At 39.7% G+C, this 18,200-nt stretch overlaps 1 protein-coding gene across 1 annotated transcript in view; it reads left to right on the top strand.

The window, feature by feature from the left end:
- The window catches only part of LOC132523618 (histone-arginine methyltransferase CARM1-like), a 263,342-nt gene that overhangs the window by 89,336 nt on the left and 155,806 nt on the right, over window positions 1-18,200 (top strand). Inside the window, exon 2 of the mRNA XM_060155028.1 lies at window positions 11,779-11,904. Within this exon, the coding sequence (XP_060011011.1) occupies window positions 11,779-11,904 (126 nt within the window). The remainder of the gene's footprint in view (window positions 1-11,778; window positions 11,905-18,200) is intronic.

Here is an 18,200-nt window from a genome sequence, read left to right as displayed (position 1 = left end):
AAGGTGCCATGGCGGTGGTGGTGTTTAAAATGGACATTGGTAAATTAGGCAGTGTTTTCGGTGGCAGGATTGATTTTCTGTATCACTTTAGAAGTTCCGCTCTTCCAATTCACATTTCTACTATCACCATAATCATAAGCGCTTCTTGTACAGCAGCTGGTAATTAGTCTGGCTGGAGTACGGTATGTCATTAGGGGGTTGTGGATCTGTTGGGCAGAAACAGGAAAGATACCTGTGGATTTACAGCTCCAGGCAGGAGAGTCTGTTCTTTAATATTCAGTGGGGAAATCTTTGAAGGTTTGAGCAGAGCAGTGTAGTGACTGCACTTGTGCTTCATTAATAGTAATCTGGCAGCTTGGAGGAGTGCGAACTCATTTTCAGTTGCCAGAGCAGATGAGAGTGGAGAGACTGTCACAGTTGTCCAGTTAAGATGTAGTGGAACCATAGAACTAGCAAGGTCAAGGGACTCAGGCAGAGAGTTCTTAGGTTTGACACCAAAAGATGATCAATAAAAGGACAAATTGATAAATCGGACTTTATCAAAACTAGAAATTTGCTCTGTGAAAAAGCCTATTAAGAGGATTAAAAGACAAACTACAAAATGGGAGAAAATATTTGCACATCACCTATCTGATAAAGGACTGTATCCACAGTATGTGAAGAACTCTCAAAACTCAATAGTAAACAAAACAAAACAAAACCAATCCATTTTGAAAACGGGTAAATGATATAAACAGACATTCACTGAAGAAGATATTCAGATGGTAAATAAGCATATGAAAAGATGGTCAGCATCATTAGCCATTAGGGAAGTGCAAATTAAACCCACAGTGAGTATCACTACACAACTTTAAGAATGTCTAAAGGAAAAAGTAGTGACAGCACACCACCATACATTGTTGAGTATGTAGAGAGACTGGATTATTGGCCCATTGCTCATATGAATGTTTAATATCACAGTCACTGTGGAAAAGAATTTAGTAGCTTCCTATAAAACTATATGTGTAATTACCATCCTTCCAAAAGTTCAGGAAAATGATATTTACATTAAAATGAGCAACAGAAGAGTATTGAGGTCAAATCCCATACAGAATGACTCGAAGAAAAAAGGTGGTCAAGGAGATAATAACATCCCTACCAACAATGAAAGCATAGTATAAAGATATGTTCCAAAAATATCTGTAAGATTAATTTGCAAGACAAGAGACATTAAGAAAATTATATAGGACATGAAATAATAAACATAAATCAGAATTAGAAAAACTCAGAAGTGAAAAGAAAGAATTCAAGAAATAATTAGAAATAAAATAATTACAAATAAAATAATTTTATTTTTTAAATTTAATTTAATTTTTTTATACAGCAGGTTCTTATTAGATACTTTACTAGTGGATATATGTCAATCCCAATCTCCCAATTCATCCCACCCCCCACCCCCCCACTTTCCCCCCTTGGTGTCCATACGTTTATTCTCTACATCTGTGTCTCTATTTCTGCCTTACAGACCGGTTCATCTGTACTATTTTCCTAGATTCTACATATATGTGTTAACATACGATATTTGTTCTTGTCTTTCTGACTTCACTCTGTATGACCATCTGGGTCCATCCACGTCTCTACAGATGACTCAATTTCGTTTCTTTTTATGGCTGAGTAATATTCCATTGTGTATATGTACCACATCTTCTTTATCCATTCATCTGTCGATGAGCATTTAGGTTGCTTCCATGACCTGGCTATTGTAAATAGTGCTGCAGTGAACACTGGGGGGCATGTGTCTTTTTGAATTATGGTTTTCTCTGGGTATATGCCCAGTAGTGGGATTGATGGGTCACATGGTAGTTTTATTTTTAGTTTCTAAGGAACCTTCATACTGTTCTCCATAGTGGCTGTATCAGTTTGCATTCCCACCAACAGTGCAAGAGGGCTCCCTTTTCTCCACACCCTCTCCAGTATTTGTTGTTTGTAGATTTTCTGATGATGCCCATTCTAACTGGTGTGTGGTGATACCTCATTGTAGTTTTGATTTGCATTTCTCTAATAATTAGTGATGTTGAGAAGCTTTTCATGTGCCTCTTGGCCATCTGTATGTCTTCCTTGGAGAAATGTCTGTTTAGGTCTTCTGACCCTTTATTGATTGGGTTGTTTTTTTTAATATTGAGCTGCGTGAGCTGTTTATATATTTTGGAGATTAATCCTTTGTCCATTGATTTGTTTGCCAATATTTTCTCCCATTCTGAGGGTTGTCATTTCATCTTGTTTATAGTTTTCCTTTGCAGTGCAAAAGCCTTTAAGTTTCATTAGGTCCCATTTATTTATTTTTGTTTTTATTTCCATTACTCTAAGAGGTGGGTCAAAAAAGATCTTGCTGTGATTTATGTCAAAGAGTGTTCTTCCTATGTTTTCCTCTAAGAGTTTTATAGTGTCCAGTCTTACATTTAGGTCTTTAATCCATTTTGAGTTTATTTTTGTGTATGGTGTTAGGAAGTGTTCTAATTTCATTCTTTTACATGTAGCTGTCCAGTTTTCCGAGCACCACTTACTGAAGAGACTGTCTTTTCTCCATTGTATATACTTGCCTCCTTTGTCATAGATTAGTTGACCATAGGTGTGTGGGTTTTATCTCTGGGCTTTCTATCGTGTTCCACTGATCTAATATGTCTGTTGTTGTGCCAGTGCCATGTTGTTTTGATTACTGTAGCTTTGTAGTATAGTCTGAAGTCAGGGAGTATGATTTCTCCAGCTCCAGTATTTTCCCTCAAGATTGCTTTGGCTATTTGGAGTCTTTTGTCTCTCCATACAAATTTTAAGATTTTTTGTTCTAGTTCTATAAAAAATGCCATTGGTAATTTGATAGGGATTACATTGAATCTGTAGATTGCTTTGGGTAGTATAGTTATTTTCAAAGTATTGAGTCTTCCAATCCAAGAACATGGTATATCTTTCCATCTGTGTCATCTTTGATTTCTTTCATCAGTGTCTTAGAATTTTCTGAGTACAGGTCTTTTACCTCCTTAAGTAGGTTTATTCCTAGGTATTTTATTCTTTTTGTGGCAGTGGAGAATGGGATTGTTTCCTTAATTTCTCTTTCTGATCTTTTGTTGTTAGTGTATAGGAATGCAAGAGATTTCTGTTCATTAATCTTGTATCCTGCAACTTTACCAAATTCATTGAGTAGCTCTAGTAGTTTTCTGGTGGCATCTTTAGGATTATCTATGTATAGTACCATGTCATCTGCAAACAGTGACATGCTACTAGTCATGCCATGGCTAGGACTTCCAAAACTATGTTGAATAAGAGTGGCGAGAGTGGACATCCTTGTCTTTTTCCTGACCTTAGAGGAAATACTTTCAGTTTTTTACCATTGAGAATGATGTTTGCTGTGGGTTTGTCATATATGGCCTTTATTATGTTGAGGTAGATTCCCTCTGTGCCCACTTTCTGGAGAGTTTTTATCATAAATGGGTGTTGAAATTTGTCAAAAGCTTTTTCTGCATCTATTGAGATGATCATATGGTTTTTCTTCTTCAGTTTATAAATATGGTGTATCACATTGATTGATCTACGTATATTGAAGAACCCTTGCATCCCTGGGATAAATCCCACTTGATCATGGTGTATGATCCTTTTAATGTGTTGTTGGATTCTGTTTGCTAGTATTTTGTTGAGGATTTTTGCATGTAAATTCATCAGTGATATTGGTCAGTAATATTCTTTTTTTATATAGTATCTTTGTCTGGTTTTGGTATCAGGGTGATGGTGGCCTCTTAGAATGAGTTTGGGAGTATTCCTTCCTCTGCAGTTTTTTTGGAAGAGTTTGAGAAGGATGGGTGTTAGCTCTTCTCTAAACGTTTGATAGAATTCACCTGTGAAGTCATCTGGTCCTGAGCTTTTGTTTGTTGGAAGATTTTTAATCACAGTTTCAATTTCATTACTTGTGATTGTTCTATTCATATTTTCTATTTCTTCCTGGTTCAGTCTTGGAAGGTTACCATCGATTTCCTCTTTTATAGCTGTTAGCATTTGCCTTATGTATTGAGGTGCTCCTAAGTTGGTTGCATATATATTTATAATTGTTATATCTTCTTGGATTGATCCCTTGATCATTATGTAGTGTCCTTCCTTGTCTCTTGTAACATTCTTTATTTTAGTTTATTTTGTCTGATATGAGTATTGCTACTCCAGCTTTCTTTTGATTTCCATTTGCGTGGAATATCTTTTTCCATTCCCTCACTTTCAGTCTGTATGTGTCCCTAGGTCTGAAGTGGGTCTCTTGTAGACAACGTATGTACGGGTCTTGTTTTTGTATCCGTTCAACCAGTCTATGTCTTTTGGATGGGGCATTTAATCCATTTACAGTTAAGGTAATTATCGATATGTATGTTCCTATTACCATTTTGTTAATTGTTTTGGGTTTATTTTTGTAGGTCTTTTCCTTCTCTTGTGTTTCCTGCCTAGAGAAGTTCCTTTAACATTTGTTGTAAAGATGGTTTGGTGGTGCTGAATTCTCTTAGCTTTTGCTTGTCTGTAAAGCTTTTGATTTCTCCGTGCAATCTGAATGAGATCCTCGCTGGCTAGAGTAATCTTGGTTGTAGGTTCTTCCCTTTAATCACTTTAAATATATCGTGCCACTCCCTTTCTGGCTTGTAGAGTTTCTGCTGAGGAGTCAGCTGTTAACCTTATGGGAGTTCCCTTGTATGTTATTTGTCATTTTTCCTTTGCTGATTTCAATAATTTTTCTTTGTCTTTCATTTTTGTCAATTTTATTACTATGTGTCTCAGCGTGTTTCTCCTTGGGTTCATCCTGCCCGGGACTCTCTGTGCTTCCTGGATTTGGGTGGCTATTTCCTTTCCCATGTGAGGGAAGTTTCTGACTATAATCTCTTCAAATATTTTCTCGGGTCCTTTCTCTCTCTCTTCTCCTTCTGGGACCCCCTATAATGTGAATGTTGTTGCATTTAATGTTGTCCCAGAGGTCTCTTAGGCTGTCCTCATTTCTTTTCATTCTTTTTACTTTATTCTGTTCAACGGCAGTGAATTCCATCATTCTGTCTTCCAGGTCACTTATCCGTTCTTCTGCCTCAGTTATTCTACTATTGATTCCTTCTAGTGTATTTTTCATTTCAGTTATTGTATTGTTCATCTCTGTTTGTTTGTTCTTTAATTCTTGGTCTTTGTTCTTTAATTCTTCTAGGTCTTTGGTAAACATTTCTTGCGTCTTCTCCATCTTTGCCTCCATTCTTTTTCCGAGGTCCTGGATCATCTTCAGTATCATTATTGTGAATTCTTTTTCTGGAAGGTTGCCTATCTCCACTTCATTTAGTTGTTTTTCTGGGGTTTTATCTTGTTCCTTCATCTGGTACATAGCCGTCTGCCTTTTCATTTTGTCTTTCTGTGAATGTGGTTTTCATTTCCCAGGCTGCAGAATTGTAGTTCTTCTTGATTCTGCTGTCTGCTCTCTGGTGGATGAGGCTATCTAAGAGGCTGTGCAAGCTTTCTGATGGGAAGGACTGGTGGTGGGTAGAGCTGGGTGTTGCTCTGGTGGGCAGAGCTCAGTAAAACTTTAATCTGCTTGTCTGCTGATGGGTGGGGCTGAGTTCCCTCCTTGTTGGTTGTTTGGCCTGAGGTGACCCAGCACAGGAGGCTACAGGCTCTTTGGTGGGGCTAATCATGTACTCTGGGAGGGCTCATGCCAAGGAGCACCTCCCAGAACCTCTACTGCCAGTGTCCCTGTCCCCGCGGTGAGCCACAGCCATCCCCTGCCTCTGCAGGAGACCCTCCAACACTATCAGGTAGGTCTGGTTCAGTCTCCCCTGGGGTCACTGCTCCTTCCCCTGGGTCCCGATGCGCACACTACTTTGTGTGTGCCCTCCAAGAGTGGAGTCTCTGTTTTCCCCAGTCCTGTCGAAGTCCTGCAGTCAAATCCCTCTTGCCTTCAAATTCTGATTCTCTGGGAATTCCTCCTCCTGTTGCTGGACCCCCAGGTTGGGAAGCCTGATGTGGGGCTCAGAGCCTTCACTCCAGTGAGTGGACTTCTGTGTTATAATTGTTCTCCAGTTTGTGAGTCACCCACCCAGCTGTTATGGGATTCGATTTTATTGTGATTGTGCCCCTCCTACTGTCTCATTGCAGCTTCTCCTTTGTCTTTGGATGTGGGGTATCTTATCTGGTGAGTTCCACTGTCTTCCTGTCGATGATTGTTTAGGAGTTGTGATTTCGTTGCTCTTGCAAGAGGGAGTGAGCACACATCCTTCTACTCTGCCATCTTGGACCAGTCTTTCCAAAAATAAAATAATGATTTTAGAAATGAAGACTCAATAGAAGCAACAAAAACTACATCAAATAAAGGAAAAAAATGGAAATTTTTTTAAATGTAAGAGGGAATATAAAAACACATAAGAAGAATTCAAAAGAAAATTGTAAACATAAGCAAAGAAGATGCAACATACACATAAGAGTCTCTGAAGAAGATATCAGAACAAAGAAACAAATACGAAAATTACAATTGAGAAAATATTGATGAAATAATTGAAAACATGTACCGAAAGAATAAACTTCATACCTGAAAATATTATATTGGCCTAGAATGCCCAGCATAAAGCACTTTCTAGTAAAAATTACTGACCTTATAAAGAAAGAGAAAAAAATCCTTGGGAATCTAGACAACATTAGCATATTATCTGTTATGAGAAAGAAAATCAGTTTATCATTAGAGTTTTGACAGTAATGCTATATGATGGAAGAAAATGGAGTAACATTAAAGATCTTCAGAGAAAGAAAATGTGATTTTATATCCAGAAAAACTGACCCTCAAAAATATAAAAGACATAGACAGTGATTTGCATGTAAGAATTCAGAGAATGTCATTCCCATGGCCCTTCCTGAGGAATCTACTAAAGAATTTGTTTCAGCGAGCCCTTCCTAAGGTTCCACTAGAGAATGACTTTGGACAACCAAAAAGACTAGAGTGGCATCCACACAGGACTAGTGTGGAGTATTAAGTAGTTATTAAATGAAGGCTGAAAGGGAACACTCCTACTGGGTAATGGGTGTATGAGTTGACAGTGCAGACTTAGCATAAATATAATAAACAAAATGTAGAGGAAGGGGTGCACATTTACAAAACCAAACCAGTGCCAAACCAAAACAACAATAAAACAATTAGACATCTCTTTCAGTAATCATAGTTGGTAGTGATAGCATTCATTATTGTTATTCTGAGACTGATGTCTTAAAAGCCCCTTTTCTCTCTCTGTCTCTGTCTGTCACGTATGACAGCTACCACAGTCCTCAACTCTAGAACCACCTCCGGATCCCTTTCTTCCTTCTCCTAATCTTCCCGTTCTCTTCATTTCTTTTCCGCTGTTAACTTTTAGTCTCTTTCAACCTGAATCAATCGATCCATTTTCAGTTTTTCTTCACAATCATTACTCCAGCAAGCAAAAAGTAGAATCTAATCTTTCAAATACAAAATTCTCCTTACCAGGTAGAAGAGAGGAAAAAGCTGTGAATATATCATTTATTACTACTGTGTCACATCCCCTAAGAAACTGTGTTATTCAATGTTGATGTCTGATTTTAATATTAGATTTCTTAGAGTTCCATAATTCTGCCCTTTTTTCTTTACACTCATCTTCCGTAGTTAAATTTGTTGAAAATAATTGCTTAGTTGTCTGTATACTTTATTCCATCTTTATAGGTGCTGCCTGTACAGTCCTTTTTTTAGTTATGTGTCTAGGAAACATTCCTTAGATAGACTAACTTCCTAGTTCTTGATAGCAAAATATTAAAAGGCTTACTTAGCAAAGAACTGGCATAATGACATATTATTAGGTCATGAGTACTCTTTGGTCCAGGAATTTATGTATAAAAATATATTTTAGAATATCTGTTCTAGACCACGTCTGATATCTAATATTCTTAATCTACTAGTGTTGTAGCTTTCCTGTGGAGATTGGATTTTGCATTTGCATAGGCTGAAAGGAGAGGGAGGTATTTATGTGGAAAAGTAGAGAAATACTGGTTAAGAGAGACAAGGACAATTCTCTTGACTTTACCTGGTGCCACGTTCCATGTTTACTTGTATGCACTTTCCATGTTTACTTGTATGCACTCGTAAAATGGTTGCATCCTGGATTTCTTTGTGTGCCTTTGGAAGTTTTGTCAGATGGGCTGAGGTGGAGGATAGAGTAAGGCATCTGGATTCACTATCATTATGGATTTTCTTTGAGAGTCCTCTGGTAGAACAAGTGGCTTTTCCTCAAGTAGGAAACAGCAAGGCTCTGGGCTTTTCTAAAGTTCGATAAATTTTGTGCACATGAACTTACTCTGCTTGTTACTCTGCTGCTACCAAGAGATCAGGCCTTGCCCTTCGAAAAAGTAGCAAAGAGGGTCGTCAATGAAAGCAAAGTTCAAAAGCAGAATGATAGTGAATAGACAGAAGCAGCCAGCCTTCCATATCACTGAAAAGATGAAATGAGATGTTCGTAAAGGGAGTCAGAGTGCTCTGCAAATGTTGTTATTGTTACAAGTAATAACAACTTGATAGAAATATAGATGCCTTGTACCTTACTTGTAAGTGTACAGTGGAAATGATCTCCACAGCATCCTTACTTTTCACCAATGTAATGGTATCTCCTGGTCTTGGATTTATATGTATTCCTCAAACAATTTTTTATCGTATGTCTTCATTTTTCTAATATAAATTCTCTAAAAAGACACAAGTCTCGGTTAATACACTCTCCCCTAGAATAGCTGCAATTTAATCTTGACCATATTCGTCGACAGAAATCATTTAGAATGTTTGTTTTCTGTACTAACATGGTAAAAGGACAAGAAAGGAAATCAACACAAGAAGATATAAGATTAGCAAATAAAACACATGATAAAACATTCATTTCCATGAATGATTTTTTTTAATTTTTACTTTTAATTTTTATTTATTTTTGGGTTGGGTCTTTGTTGCTGTGTACGGGCTTTCTCTAGTTGCAGTGAGCAGGGGCCACTTTTCGTTGTGGTCTATGGGCTTCTCATTGTGGTGGCTTCTCTTGTTGAGGAGCATGGACTCTACGTGCGTGGCTTCAGTAGTTGCGGTACGTGGGCTCAGTAGTTGTGGCTTGCGGGCTCTAGAGCGCAGGGTCAGTAGTTTATGAGGGGAACTTTAAGAGGGGAAAAATAAAAATGTTCCCACATCTCTCGGTTCAGAGGAAACCACTGATGGCATTTTGATGTATATCTTTCAAAACAGCTTTCTCCAAAGACAAACACAGCGTTAAATTGCCACAGTAATATTGCACATGCTGTTCGGCAGCCTTAACTTGGAGCTGCCTGATTTAAGCAGCCATGTAAGTGATGGGCTCTGGGCCTCTTTACATCTGATAGCTAAATAAACAGCTCTAAGGTGCATGTCCTTGAATATACGTTTATTCACACTTGATAAAGTACATCGTAGAAAAAATTTTATTATGAGTGGAATATCTAACAAAGAGTACATAGGCTTTAAATTTTGAAGCATATGGGCAGACTGTATTCCAGGAGCATAGAAATTTACATTGTGAATAACTACCATTCACTGTGTTCTCACACCCTCTCCAGCATTTGATACTGTCATTTTATATTTTTAAAAACTTAACAGTAAGACATAAAAAGCTTGATCTCATTGTTTTATCATATATTTCTTTGATTATTTCTGAGATTCATTATTTTTTCACATTTTTTTTTTGTTATCAGCATTTTTCTAGGTGCCAGTTGTCTATTAATCCTTCTTACTAAATTTTCAGTAGGTTGATTGCTTCTTATTTTTTACAGCTGATTGTATATTGAGGATATTAAGTCTTTGTTAAGTGTGTTGAAAATATTTTTCCTAGTTTATCATTGCTTTTTAAATTGGCTTAAAGTATTTGAAAAATTTTGCCATATGTAGGTTTTAAATTTTTGAGTAATTACCAGTACTTTCTGGATTTTGTTGTATACTTAAAAAGACATTCTCCACCCATATTTAAACAGAGGGTAAGAAGAGGATGAAGAAAGGAGGATACATGGACAGGCATTTTACAGTTTATAAAAGTAGGAAAAGGAGCTATTCAACAAAACAAACAATAAAAAAACAAAACTTTATGAGCCTATCTGGTTATGGAGAATTGAACCAGGTAAAATATAAAGCCGTTTACCTGTTCTGTGGGGGTGTGCAGTCAATACATGGAGAAATGCTTTCGCTGATTCAGCAAATATTAAATACCAGGTACTGGGCTAGGTTTTGATTCAGAGGAAAAAAGATACTGATTCCAAAAATAAAGTAAAATTGCCCCTGCCCACAAAGAGCTTACAGACTGTAATAGTCATGTATGTACAAGGGACTGTAGAAGCCTAGAATCCTCATTCCTTCTTCCTTCTCTCTTATTCTACTTCTAAACCATAAAGGAAATAATTGGTAAATGCTAGGAATCCTGCTTTCTTGAAGAAAATATTTCTTTTGATTTCAAAAAAAAACATATTGTTTAAAAGACCCCAAACTCCTCTTCTGTATCTACATTCATGGCTACCTCCCTGCAAGGAGACACTTATGCCTTTGAGGCACTGACTGGGCTGTAATATCTAAACCTGTAATCATGTTTTATGCCAGGTAAATGTTTTCAAAACATCTGCAGTATTTAACCAGCCAAGATGTTTTGTGAAAAATATTTGTGAATGCTTCCATCAGGAGATCCTCACTTGTGAGTGAAGTAATGGATGAAAATATTTGAAAATATTTGGTCATTTTAACTCTGTGTGTCTGTTTTGAATGTGCATATGCTCATGTGTAACAGTAGAATTTTATATATATATAATTATGTTTTTAAGTTAACACAACTATTCTATTTAATTTTGTAAGGGAGAAAGGAGAACATTAAGAATAGAAACTAAGATCTCCTTTATAATGAGAGGAATAGTAATAGTCCTTTATTGTTTTAATAGGATTTTAGAAATTATTTCACCTTTATTATTCAGTCTTCACAAAAAGCCTGTAAAATAAGCATCAGTATTTTTATTTTACATAATGAAGAAATGTGGCTCAAAATGATCAGGTGATTGAAATTCCAATGTTAGTAAACATCAAAGATGAAAGCAAAACTGCAAGTTTCATTGCTCTTTCTACCATACTACAGCTGCCCAAGGTGAAGGCCCTGTCTAACCTGTAAAGAGAGGAATTGAGAGTTAGTTCCCAATTATCTATAGGTGAATCTAATGAGACCACAGCCACTTACCACGGGTTCTGCTTGCAGAATGACTCTCCCTCTTTATCCTGCTTGCACATTGTGGTAGGAAGAACGTGCGTCGGAGTCGAATACCTGGGTTTGAATTCCAGTTCTGCCACTTATTAGCATATTGGACCTAAACTCTTTTCCTAGTATTCACGTAGGAACACTGGCAGTGATAATACATAGAGTGAAGATTTGTTGTGATATCTTGGGCACATAGTAGGTGCTCAGGAATCACCCAGAAAACCATGACCTGATCTCTCCTAGGATGGTGTCAAGAGATACAAAATGATTTGGGGAATAAAGGGTTATAGGGAATGGAACGATAGACACAAAGGCAAGAGACAAGAGTCAGTTTTGAGCCCTTTGTTAAGCCATATGCGAAGAATTATTTTTTTGACCGTGGTTGCATTCATCCTCATGTTCACTTATGTCCCAGGAGGCATTATATTAAGGAGACAGAAATGGGGAGCCTTGAAAACAGAAATGCAGGATTTCTGTTTTGGATTTTCCTAATCCTTTTCTTTCCCACCTTTTATAGCTGATGGTGTCTGTGTCTTCAGATGCTCACTCAACAGAGACACTGAATATTGCTGTGTGGGGAAGGAGTCCATCTTGATTTTTCTGGGCTACCACAGTGCTTTGCTGAAGTTTGAGTCTCATGCTGGTAAGTTTTGTGTCTTTTCCAAGCCCCTGGCTTTTCCAAAGGCAAATCTCCTGATTGGTTGACTTTCGGCACCGTGTTTCCTGATGTGAGTTGCCATCCATTGATAGAATGATTTAGAACTGGTTCTGGTGCTTAACTTGATGTGGTGGCTAGAGAACAGTCAGCCTTCCCTAGACCGTGAGAACTTTTGTATTCTAATACCCCGCCCCCCAACCCTGCTTTGGTTCTCCTTCATCCAAAGCTGCAGGAAAGGACACCAAGGATTGTCCAGATCTTCACCACTGTTGTTGATTCTCCTTGGAGGTGAAGTTTGCCGAAATGTGATTTTCAGTTTGAGCGTCAATGATTTCATCCTGTTTTTGTCTTTGAATCACTTGCTGAGCATTTTTAGACTCTGGACAACAAATGTCTAGCAATAGGGAGGTAAATTAAAGTATAACTAGAAGTATTTTAAGAAAAGACTCAAAGGCACTCTGAAAGATTTCTGGCTGCTGGTGGGTGGGGCTGGGTCATGAGGCTGCTGGCTGTAGGATCTGGGGGGTCCCAAAGCTGGTGTCGACCTGCTGGTGGGTGAGGCTGAGGCCCAGGGGTCCCCAGAGCTAGTGCTGGCTCATTGCTGGGGGGAACCAGGTGACTGGCTGCAGTGCCCTGTGAGTCTGGAGGCTAGTGCTGGCCTGCTGGTGGGCAGGCTAAATCCTGGTATGGCAGGCTGCAGGGCTTCAGTGGTCCTGGGGCTGGTGTCTGCCTGCTGCTAGGTGGGGCTGGGGCCCAGGGGAACCCAGGACTGGTATCCACCCAATGGTGGGTAAGACCAGGTCCTGGGCCTACTGCTGGCTCATGCCGGCTCACTGGTAGACAGAGCTGGGTCCCAGTGTCTCTGGCTGTAGGGCCCTGGGGGTCCCAGGGCTGGTGCTAGCGCACTGGTATGTGGAGCCAGCCCTGGGTCCTGGCCTCTCTGATGGACAGGGGCAGCTAGCTGTGGGCTCAGGGGGTCTTAAGGCCATGGGCCTGCTGGCGGGTGAGCCGTGTTCACCTGGCTAGTTGCTTGGCCTGAGGCATCCCAGTACTGAGGCTGAAAGGCTGGTAGGCAGGGCCACGTCCCAGCACTCATAAGCTAGAGGGAGGATTCCAAAATGGCGCTTACCAGCACCAGTGCCCATGTGGTACAGTGAGCTCCCCAAATGGCTGCTACCAGTGTCTGTGTCCCCAGGGTAAGCTCCATTTGCCTCCTGCCTCTCTGGGAGGCTCCTTTCAAATTACCGCTTCTGCCTTGGGTCCCAGAGTGTGTGAGATTTTGTGTGCACCCTTTGAGAGCAGAGTCTGTTTCCCACAGCTTTTTGGAACTCCCGAAAGTAAGCCCCACTGGCCTTCAAAGCCAAATGTTCTAGGGGCTCCTCTTCCTGGTGTGGGACCCCCCAGGCTGGGAAGCCCATTGTGGGGCTCAGGCCACTCCCTCCTTGGGGAGAACCTCTGCAATGTAATTATCTCCCCGTTTATGGGTCACCCACCTGGGGGCGTGGGTCTTGACTGTACGACATCTGCATCCCTCCTACCATCTTGTTGTGGTTCCTTCTTTATATCTTTAGCTGTAGAAGATCACCATTTCCATTTGGCTATGATGAATATTCTTTTACCGTATATATTTTCTCGTTCCTGTTGGATCAGTATCTAGGAGCAGAATTGCTGGGGCATAGAATAAGTGTATGCTTAGTTTTATAAGAAATAGCCAGAATTTTTCCCAAAGTAGTCGTACCGTTTTACACTCCCACCAATAATGTGTGAGAGTTCTGATTGCTCCACATCTTTGCCAGCATTTGGTCGTTCAGTCTTTTAAGTTGTTTTTTCATTCTGGTGGGTGTGTATCTGGTGGGGTGTATCTCATTGTGGTTTTAATTTACATTTTCCTGATACCTAATGATGTTAAGCAGTTTTTCACATGATGATGAATTAAAATCATTTGCTTGTTACTAACTGGTTGTTTATCTATGGAATTGTTCTTTATATATCCAGGATACCAGATACGTATCACATATGTAATTAATGGGTGTTATCTTCTAGTCTATAGCTTGCTCATGTATTTCCCTAATGATATGTTGAGAAGAAGTTTTAAATTTTGATGAATGCCAGTTTATCCTTTTATTTTATATTTCCTTTCATAAGTTTTATAGCTTCAGATTTTATACTTTCGGTATACAGTCAATCTTAATCATTTTTTATTTGGTGTAAGGTATTTAGCCAAAGATTAGTTTTAGACTATATGGATATCCATTTATTCTAGCCCTGTTTGTGGAAAAGACTTCTGCAAGTTAGATGACTGTATATAGACTCGGTCTATTTCAGAGCTGTCTGTTCTGTTCTCTTGATTATCTCCGTGCCAGTATCACATTGTCTGGATCACCTGTAAAGTATCACTTGAAGTCCGTTGACGTTTGTTCTCCTTTATCAAGGTTGTTCTAGGTATTTTGGGTCCTGTGCATTTACATACACATGTCATAATTAAGTTGTCAATTTCTACAAAAGTGCTTGGTCTGATTGTGATTGAGATTGATCAGTTTGGTGAGAATTGTCATTTTAACAGTATTAATTGAATTTTATCTGATTTGTAAACTAACAAGTTAGGTTGCCACTATTCCATGAATGCTGACAGAAGACATTAAGACTCCTGGTGCAGAGGTAAAAGACGATTTTAGACTCTCAGGAAAAGAGCAGCAGCCAAAGTGTGAGCATATTTTCTCTGAGTTCTTTAAGCCCCAAATCCTCCAGACAGATGTGGAGGATAAGATGGGTGCCTGTGCATGCAGTGGGATGCATTACAGGAGAGGAACACTGAGCGTGGGGAACTTCTATTTAATAGCAAGCAGTAACCAGGCTTGCTCTTTGTTCCAGAGGAAGATATTACTTCATACCTCAGGGTTGCTTGCTGCATACACCACCCTGAGAAAGAGCCCAGGTGGAGAGTGCTGAAAGCCTGGCATTCATGGCCTACCCAGTAAGGCATATTTGAGTCCCATCTACAGACCCATGGACAAATTTATTAAAATAAAGAAAGAAAGAAATGCTACACATTTATTTTTTAAAAAAGAAATACTACCAATTTATTAAAGAAAAAAAATGCTACAGGGCTTCCCTGGTGGCGCAGTGGTTGAGAGTCCGCCTGCCGATGCAGGGGATGCGGGTTCGTGCCCCGGTCCGGGAAGATCCCACATGCCGCGGAGCGGCTGGGCCCGTGAGCCATGGCCGCTGAGCCTGCGCGTCCGGAGCCTGTGCTCCGCGACGGGAGAGGCCACAACAGTGAGAGGCCCGCGTACTGCAAAAAAAAAAAAAAAAAAAGCTACAAATTTATTTTTTTAAAAATTTTAAAAAGAGACCCATGGAGGAGTATTTCCCAGAACTTTTTCTTCGTAAGGAGGAGGGAGATTTTCTCATTTATGAACTCCAGAGAACGATAGTACAGAAAACTTCATTCCTAGGTCAAATCAAATCAGACACGAACACATATTTTCCAAGAAAGACATTCATGGACAAGGCATTTTAGAATTTCTTCTACAGGGCTTCCCTGATGGCGCAGTGGTTGGGAGTCCGCCTGCCGATGCAGGGGACGCGGGTTCGTGCCCTGGTCCGGGGGGGATCCCGCGTGCCGCGGAGTGGCTGGGCCCGTGAGCCATGGCCGCTGAGCCTGCGCGTCCGGAGCCTGTGCTCAGCGGCGGGAGAGGCCACAGCAGTGAGACGCCTGCGTACAGAAAAAAAAAAAAAAAAAAAGAAAGAAAAAAAATAGAATTTCTTCTACAGCTAAGAAAAATAATATCAGTAGTACAGGATGTTCCACAGGCAACCCTCTTAACAGTTCAGTAGAGATAGGCCCCTAGTCTTGGTAAAATGTAGACCTAAGTTATAGATATGTAGGTGCTTTAGTCATTTAAGATATCTCCAAAACTGTAGACAGACAATACCAAATGAGGATGAATACCAACCTCTCAGTACTTTTCATTTGTTAGAGGGGACTAGACATCCAATAGACAGAAATAATTCAAATAGCCTTGAGACAGAAATAAAGCTAGATATCCAGGTAGCAATGAACAACAAATAATTTAGAAGCAGACTCAGTGAGTACAAATGACTACCTTAGCGCAGTTAGACTCGCCCCAGTAGCCAAGAAAGATAGGCCTGAACCCAAGGAGCTTGTAGGGTGCATTTCTCAGGCAAGCTCTGATAGATAAGTCTGTGTGAGCATCTTAGTAGGACCTCCATGTTAAAATTCAAACAAGAACAACTTAATAAACATTTTTGGAGTACTGAGGGGGAGTTTTATCTTTAATAATAAAATAAATATGAGGAAGTCCTGCTTTCACAAGAACTGGCTCCCAGATACAGAGAGAAGGCTGTATTTGTAGGTCAGATACGACAGCCTGCAATTCCTTGTGTGTGTGTGACTTTTTAATTTTATTTGTAATTGTGGTAAAATATGCATAATTTTAAATGTACCATCTTAACGCATTTTAAGAGTACAATTCAGTGGCATGAAGTACAATCACATTGTCGTACAACTCTCACCATCCATCTCCAAACTCTTTTCATCTTGCAAAACTGAAACTCTTCACCCATTAAATAACAACTCCCCATTCCCTGCCTCCCCACCAGCCCTGGCAACCACCATTCTACTTTCTGTTTCTGTGACTTTGACCACTCTAGGGTACCTTATAGAAACGAAATTCTATAGTACCTGTACTCTTGTGACTGACTTATTTCACTTTGCGTAATGTCCTCATGTTTTATCCATGTTATCACATGTGTCAGAATTTCTTTCCTTTTTAAGGCTGAAAAATGTTTCATTCTATGCATATAGCACACCCTGTCTATCCATTCATCCATCAATGGACACTTGGGTTGCTTCCACTTTTTGGCCCCCATGAACAATACTGCTGTGGACATGGGTATGAGACTTTTTTGATGGGTGAAATCTATATTGGTTTTGGCTCTGTAGAGGTGCCAAGGAATGAAGAGGATATAATTTTCACATGAAAGTGTGCGTCATTAATTTCTTCACTGCATCATTAATTTCTGCACAACAGCATTAACTTATCGTTACACAATTAAGAATTTGTTTTTCTCTGATTAACTTGAGGTTTATCTTTCTCTGGCAAATTTTTTCTTCAAAGTGCAAATTTTACTGTTATTCCTGGTAATAACATGTATAAAACACAAAGCATTTAAAAATATCTGTTGTCTCAGTTCAGTCCAGCAAATATTTATTGATCACCATCCATATCCCAGGTGGGCTGCTCTGGATAAAAAACACAGCCTCGGACTCTGAGAGATCTTAAGGTTGGAGGAGCAAGCAATATGAGAAGTTCTGAACGAGTCTCTTAAGTGCTGTGGGGACATTAGTCAGGGCACCTACCTCAGCCTTGAGGGTCGAGGAAGGCTTCTCAGGAAAGGGACTGTTTAAACACGGCAAGAATGGGGTTTAGAAGAGCACATTGGGCAACAAGATTAGGGAGAATATATAGAGTGAGAAAAAACAAAGACCTAAAGAGACACCTTAAGGAACCACCGACATTTATGGGCAGAGAATAGGAAGTGTGGAAATGAGACTGAAAGCAGCAGCCAGAAAGGCAGGAGAAAACCAAGTGAGAGTAGTACTGTGGAAGTCAACAGCACACTTAAGAAAGGAGCAAGGTTATCCAGATGTTACAGAGAGATGGAGTAGGAAAAGACGTAAAGGTGTGCGCTGGATTAAACAGCAGGGTCTTTGATGAGCTTGGCTAGGGAAGTTTCAGTCGCAAAATTTAGTACAAGATTAATGCACTGAATCAGATCCATTGATTTCTGGGTGAGGGCTACATACCAAAGACAATCATTTTCCTCCTCTCTCCCGACACCTCAGTAAAATAACAGACACAGCAAGAGTGAAGAGAATGAAGGAAGGACCATCAGGAAATGCAAGTTCAACAAATTCCTAGAAGATGGGTGATCAGAGAGAGGAAGGAGCAGCTCAGAATCTATGAGTGGGTGCTGCCATAAAAGAGAACCCCAGGGGCTCCAGACTCAATCAGACAGTAATATGGAGGCTAGCAGTGAGGACGGGGGAGCCAGATGGGATTAACTAAATGTCTCTCTACCTGATGATGCTATCAGCAGGCTCTCTACAGCCTCTCTCCTCCTTCCTTCATCCCCATGCAGAAAGTGCGACAGGCATTTTACTTCCAGGGAAAAACCAGAGGACACCTGTAAAGAGACTGAAAAAAATGGGAAGAATTTCACTGCTAATATATGTGCTTCTACTTCACAGAAAAGCT

The sequence above is a fragment of the Lagenorhynchus albirostris genome, chromosome 7 (genome assembly GCF_949774975.1).
Source record: "Lagenorhynchus albirostris chromosome 7, mLagAlb1.1, whole genome shotgun sequence".
Taxonomy (NCBI): Eukaryota; Metazoa; Chordata; class Mammalia; order Artiodactyla; family Delphinidae; genus Lagenorhynchus; species Lagenorhynchus albirostris.
The sequence above is the reverse complement of the archived record's forward strand: the minus strand, read 5'-3'. Positions and strand labels throughout refer to the sequence as shown.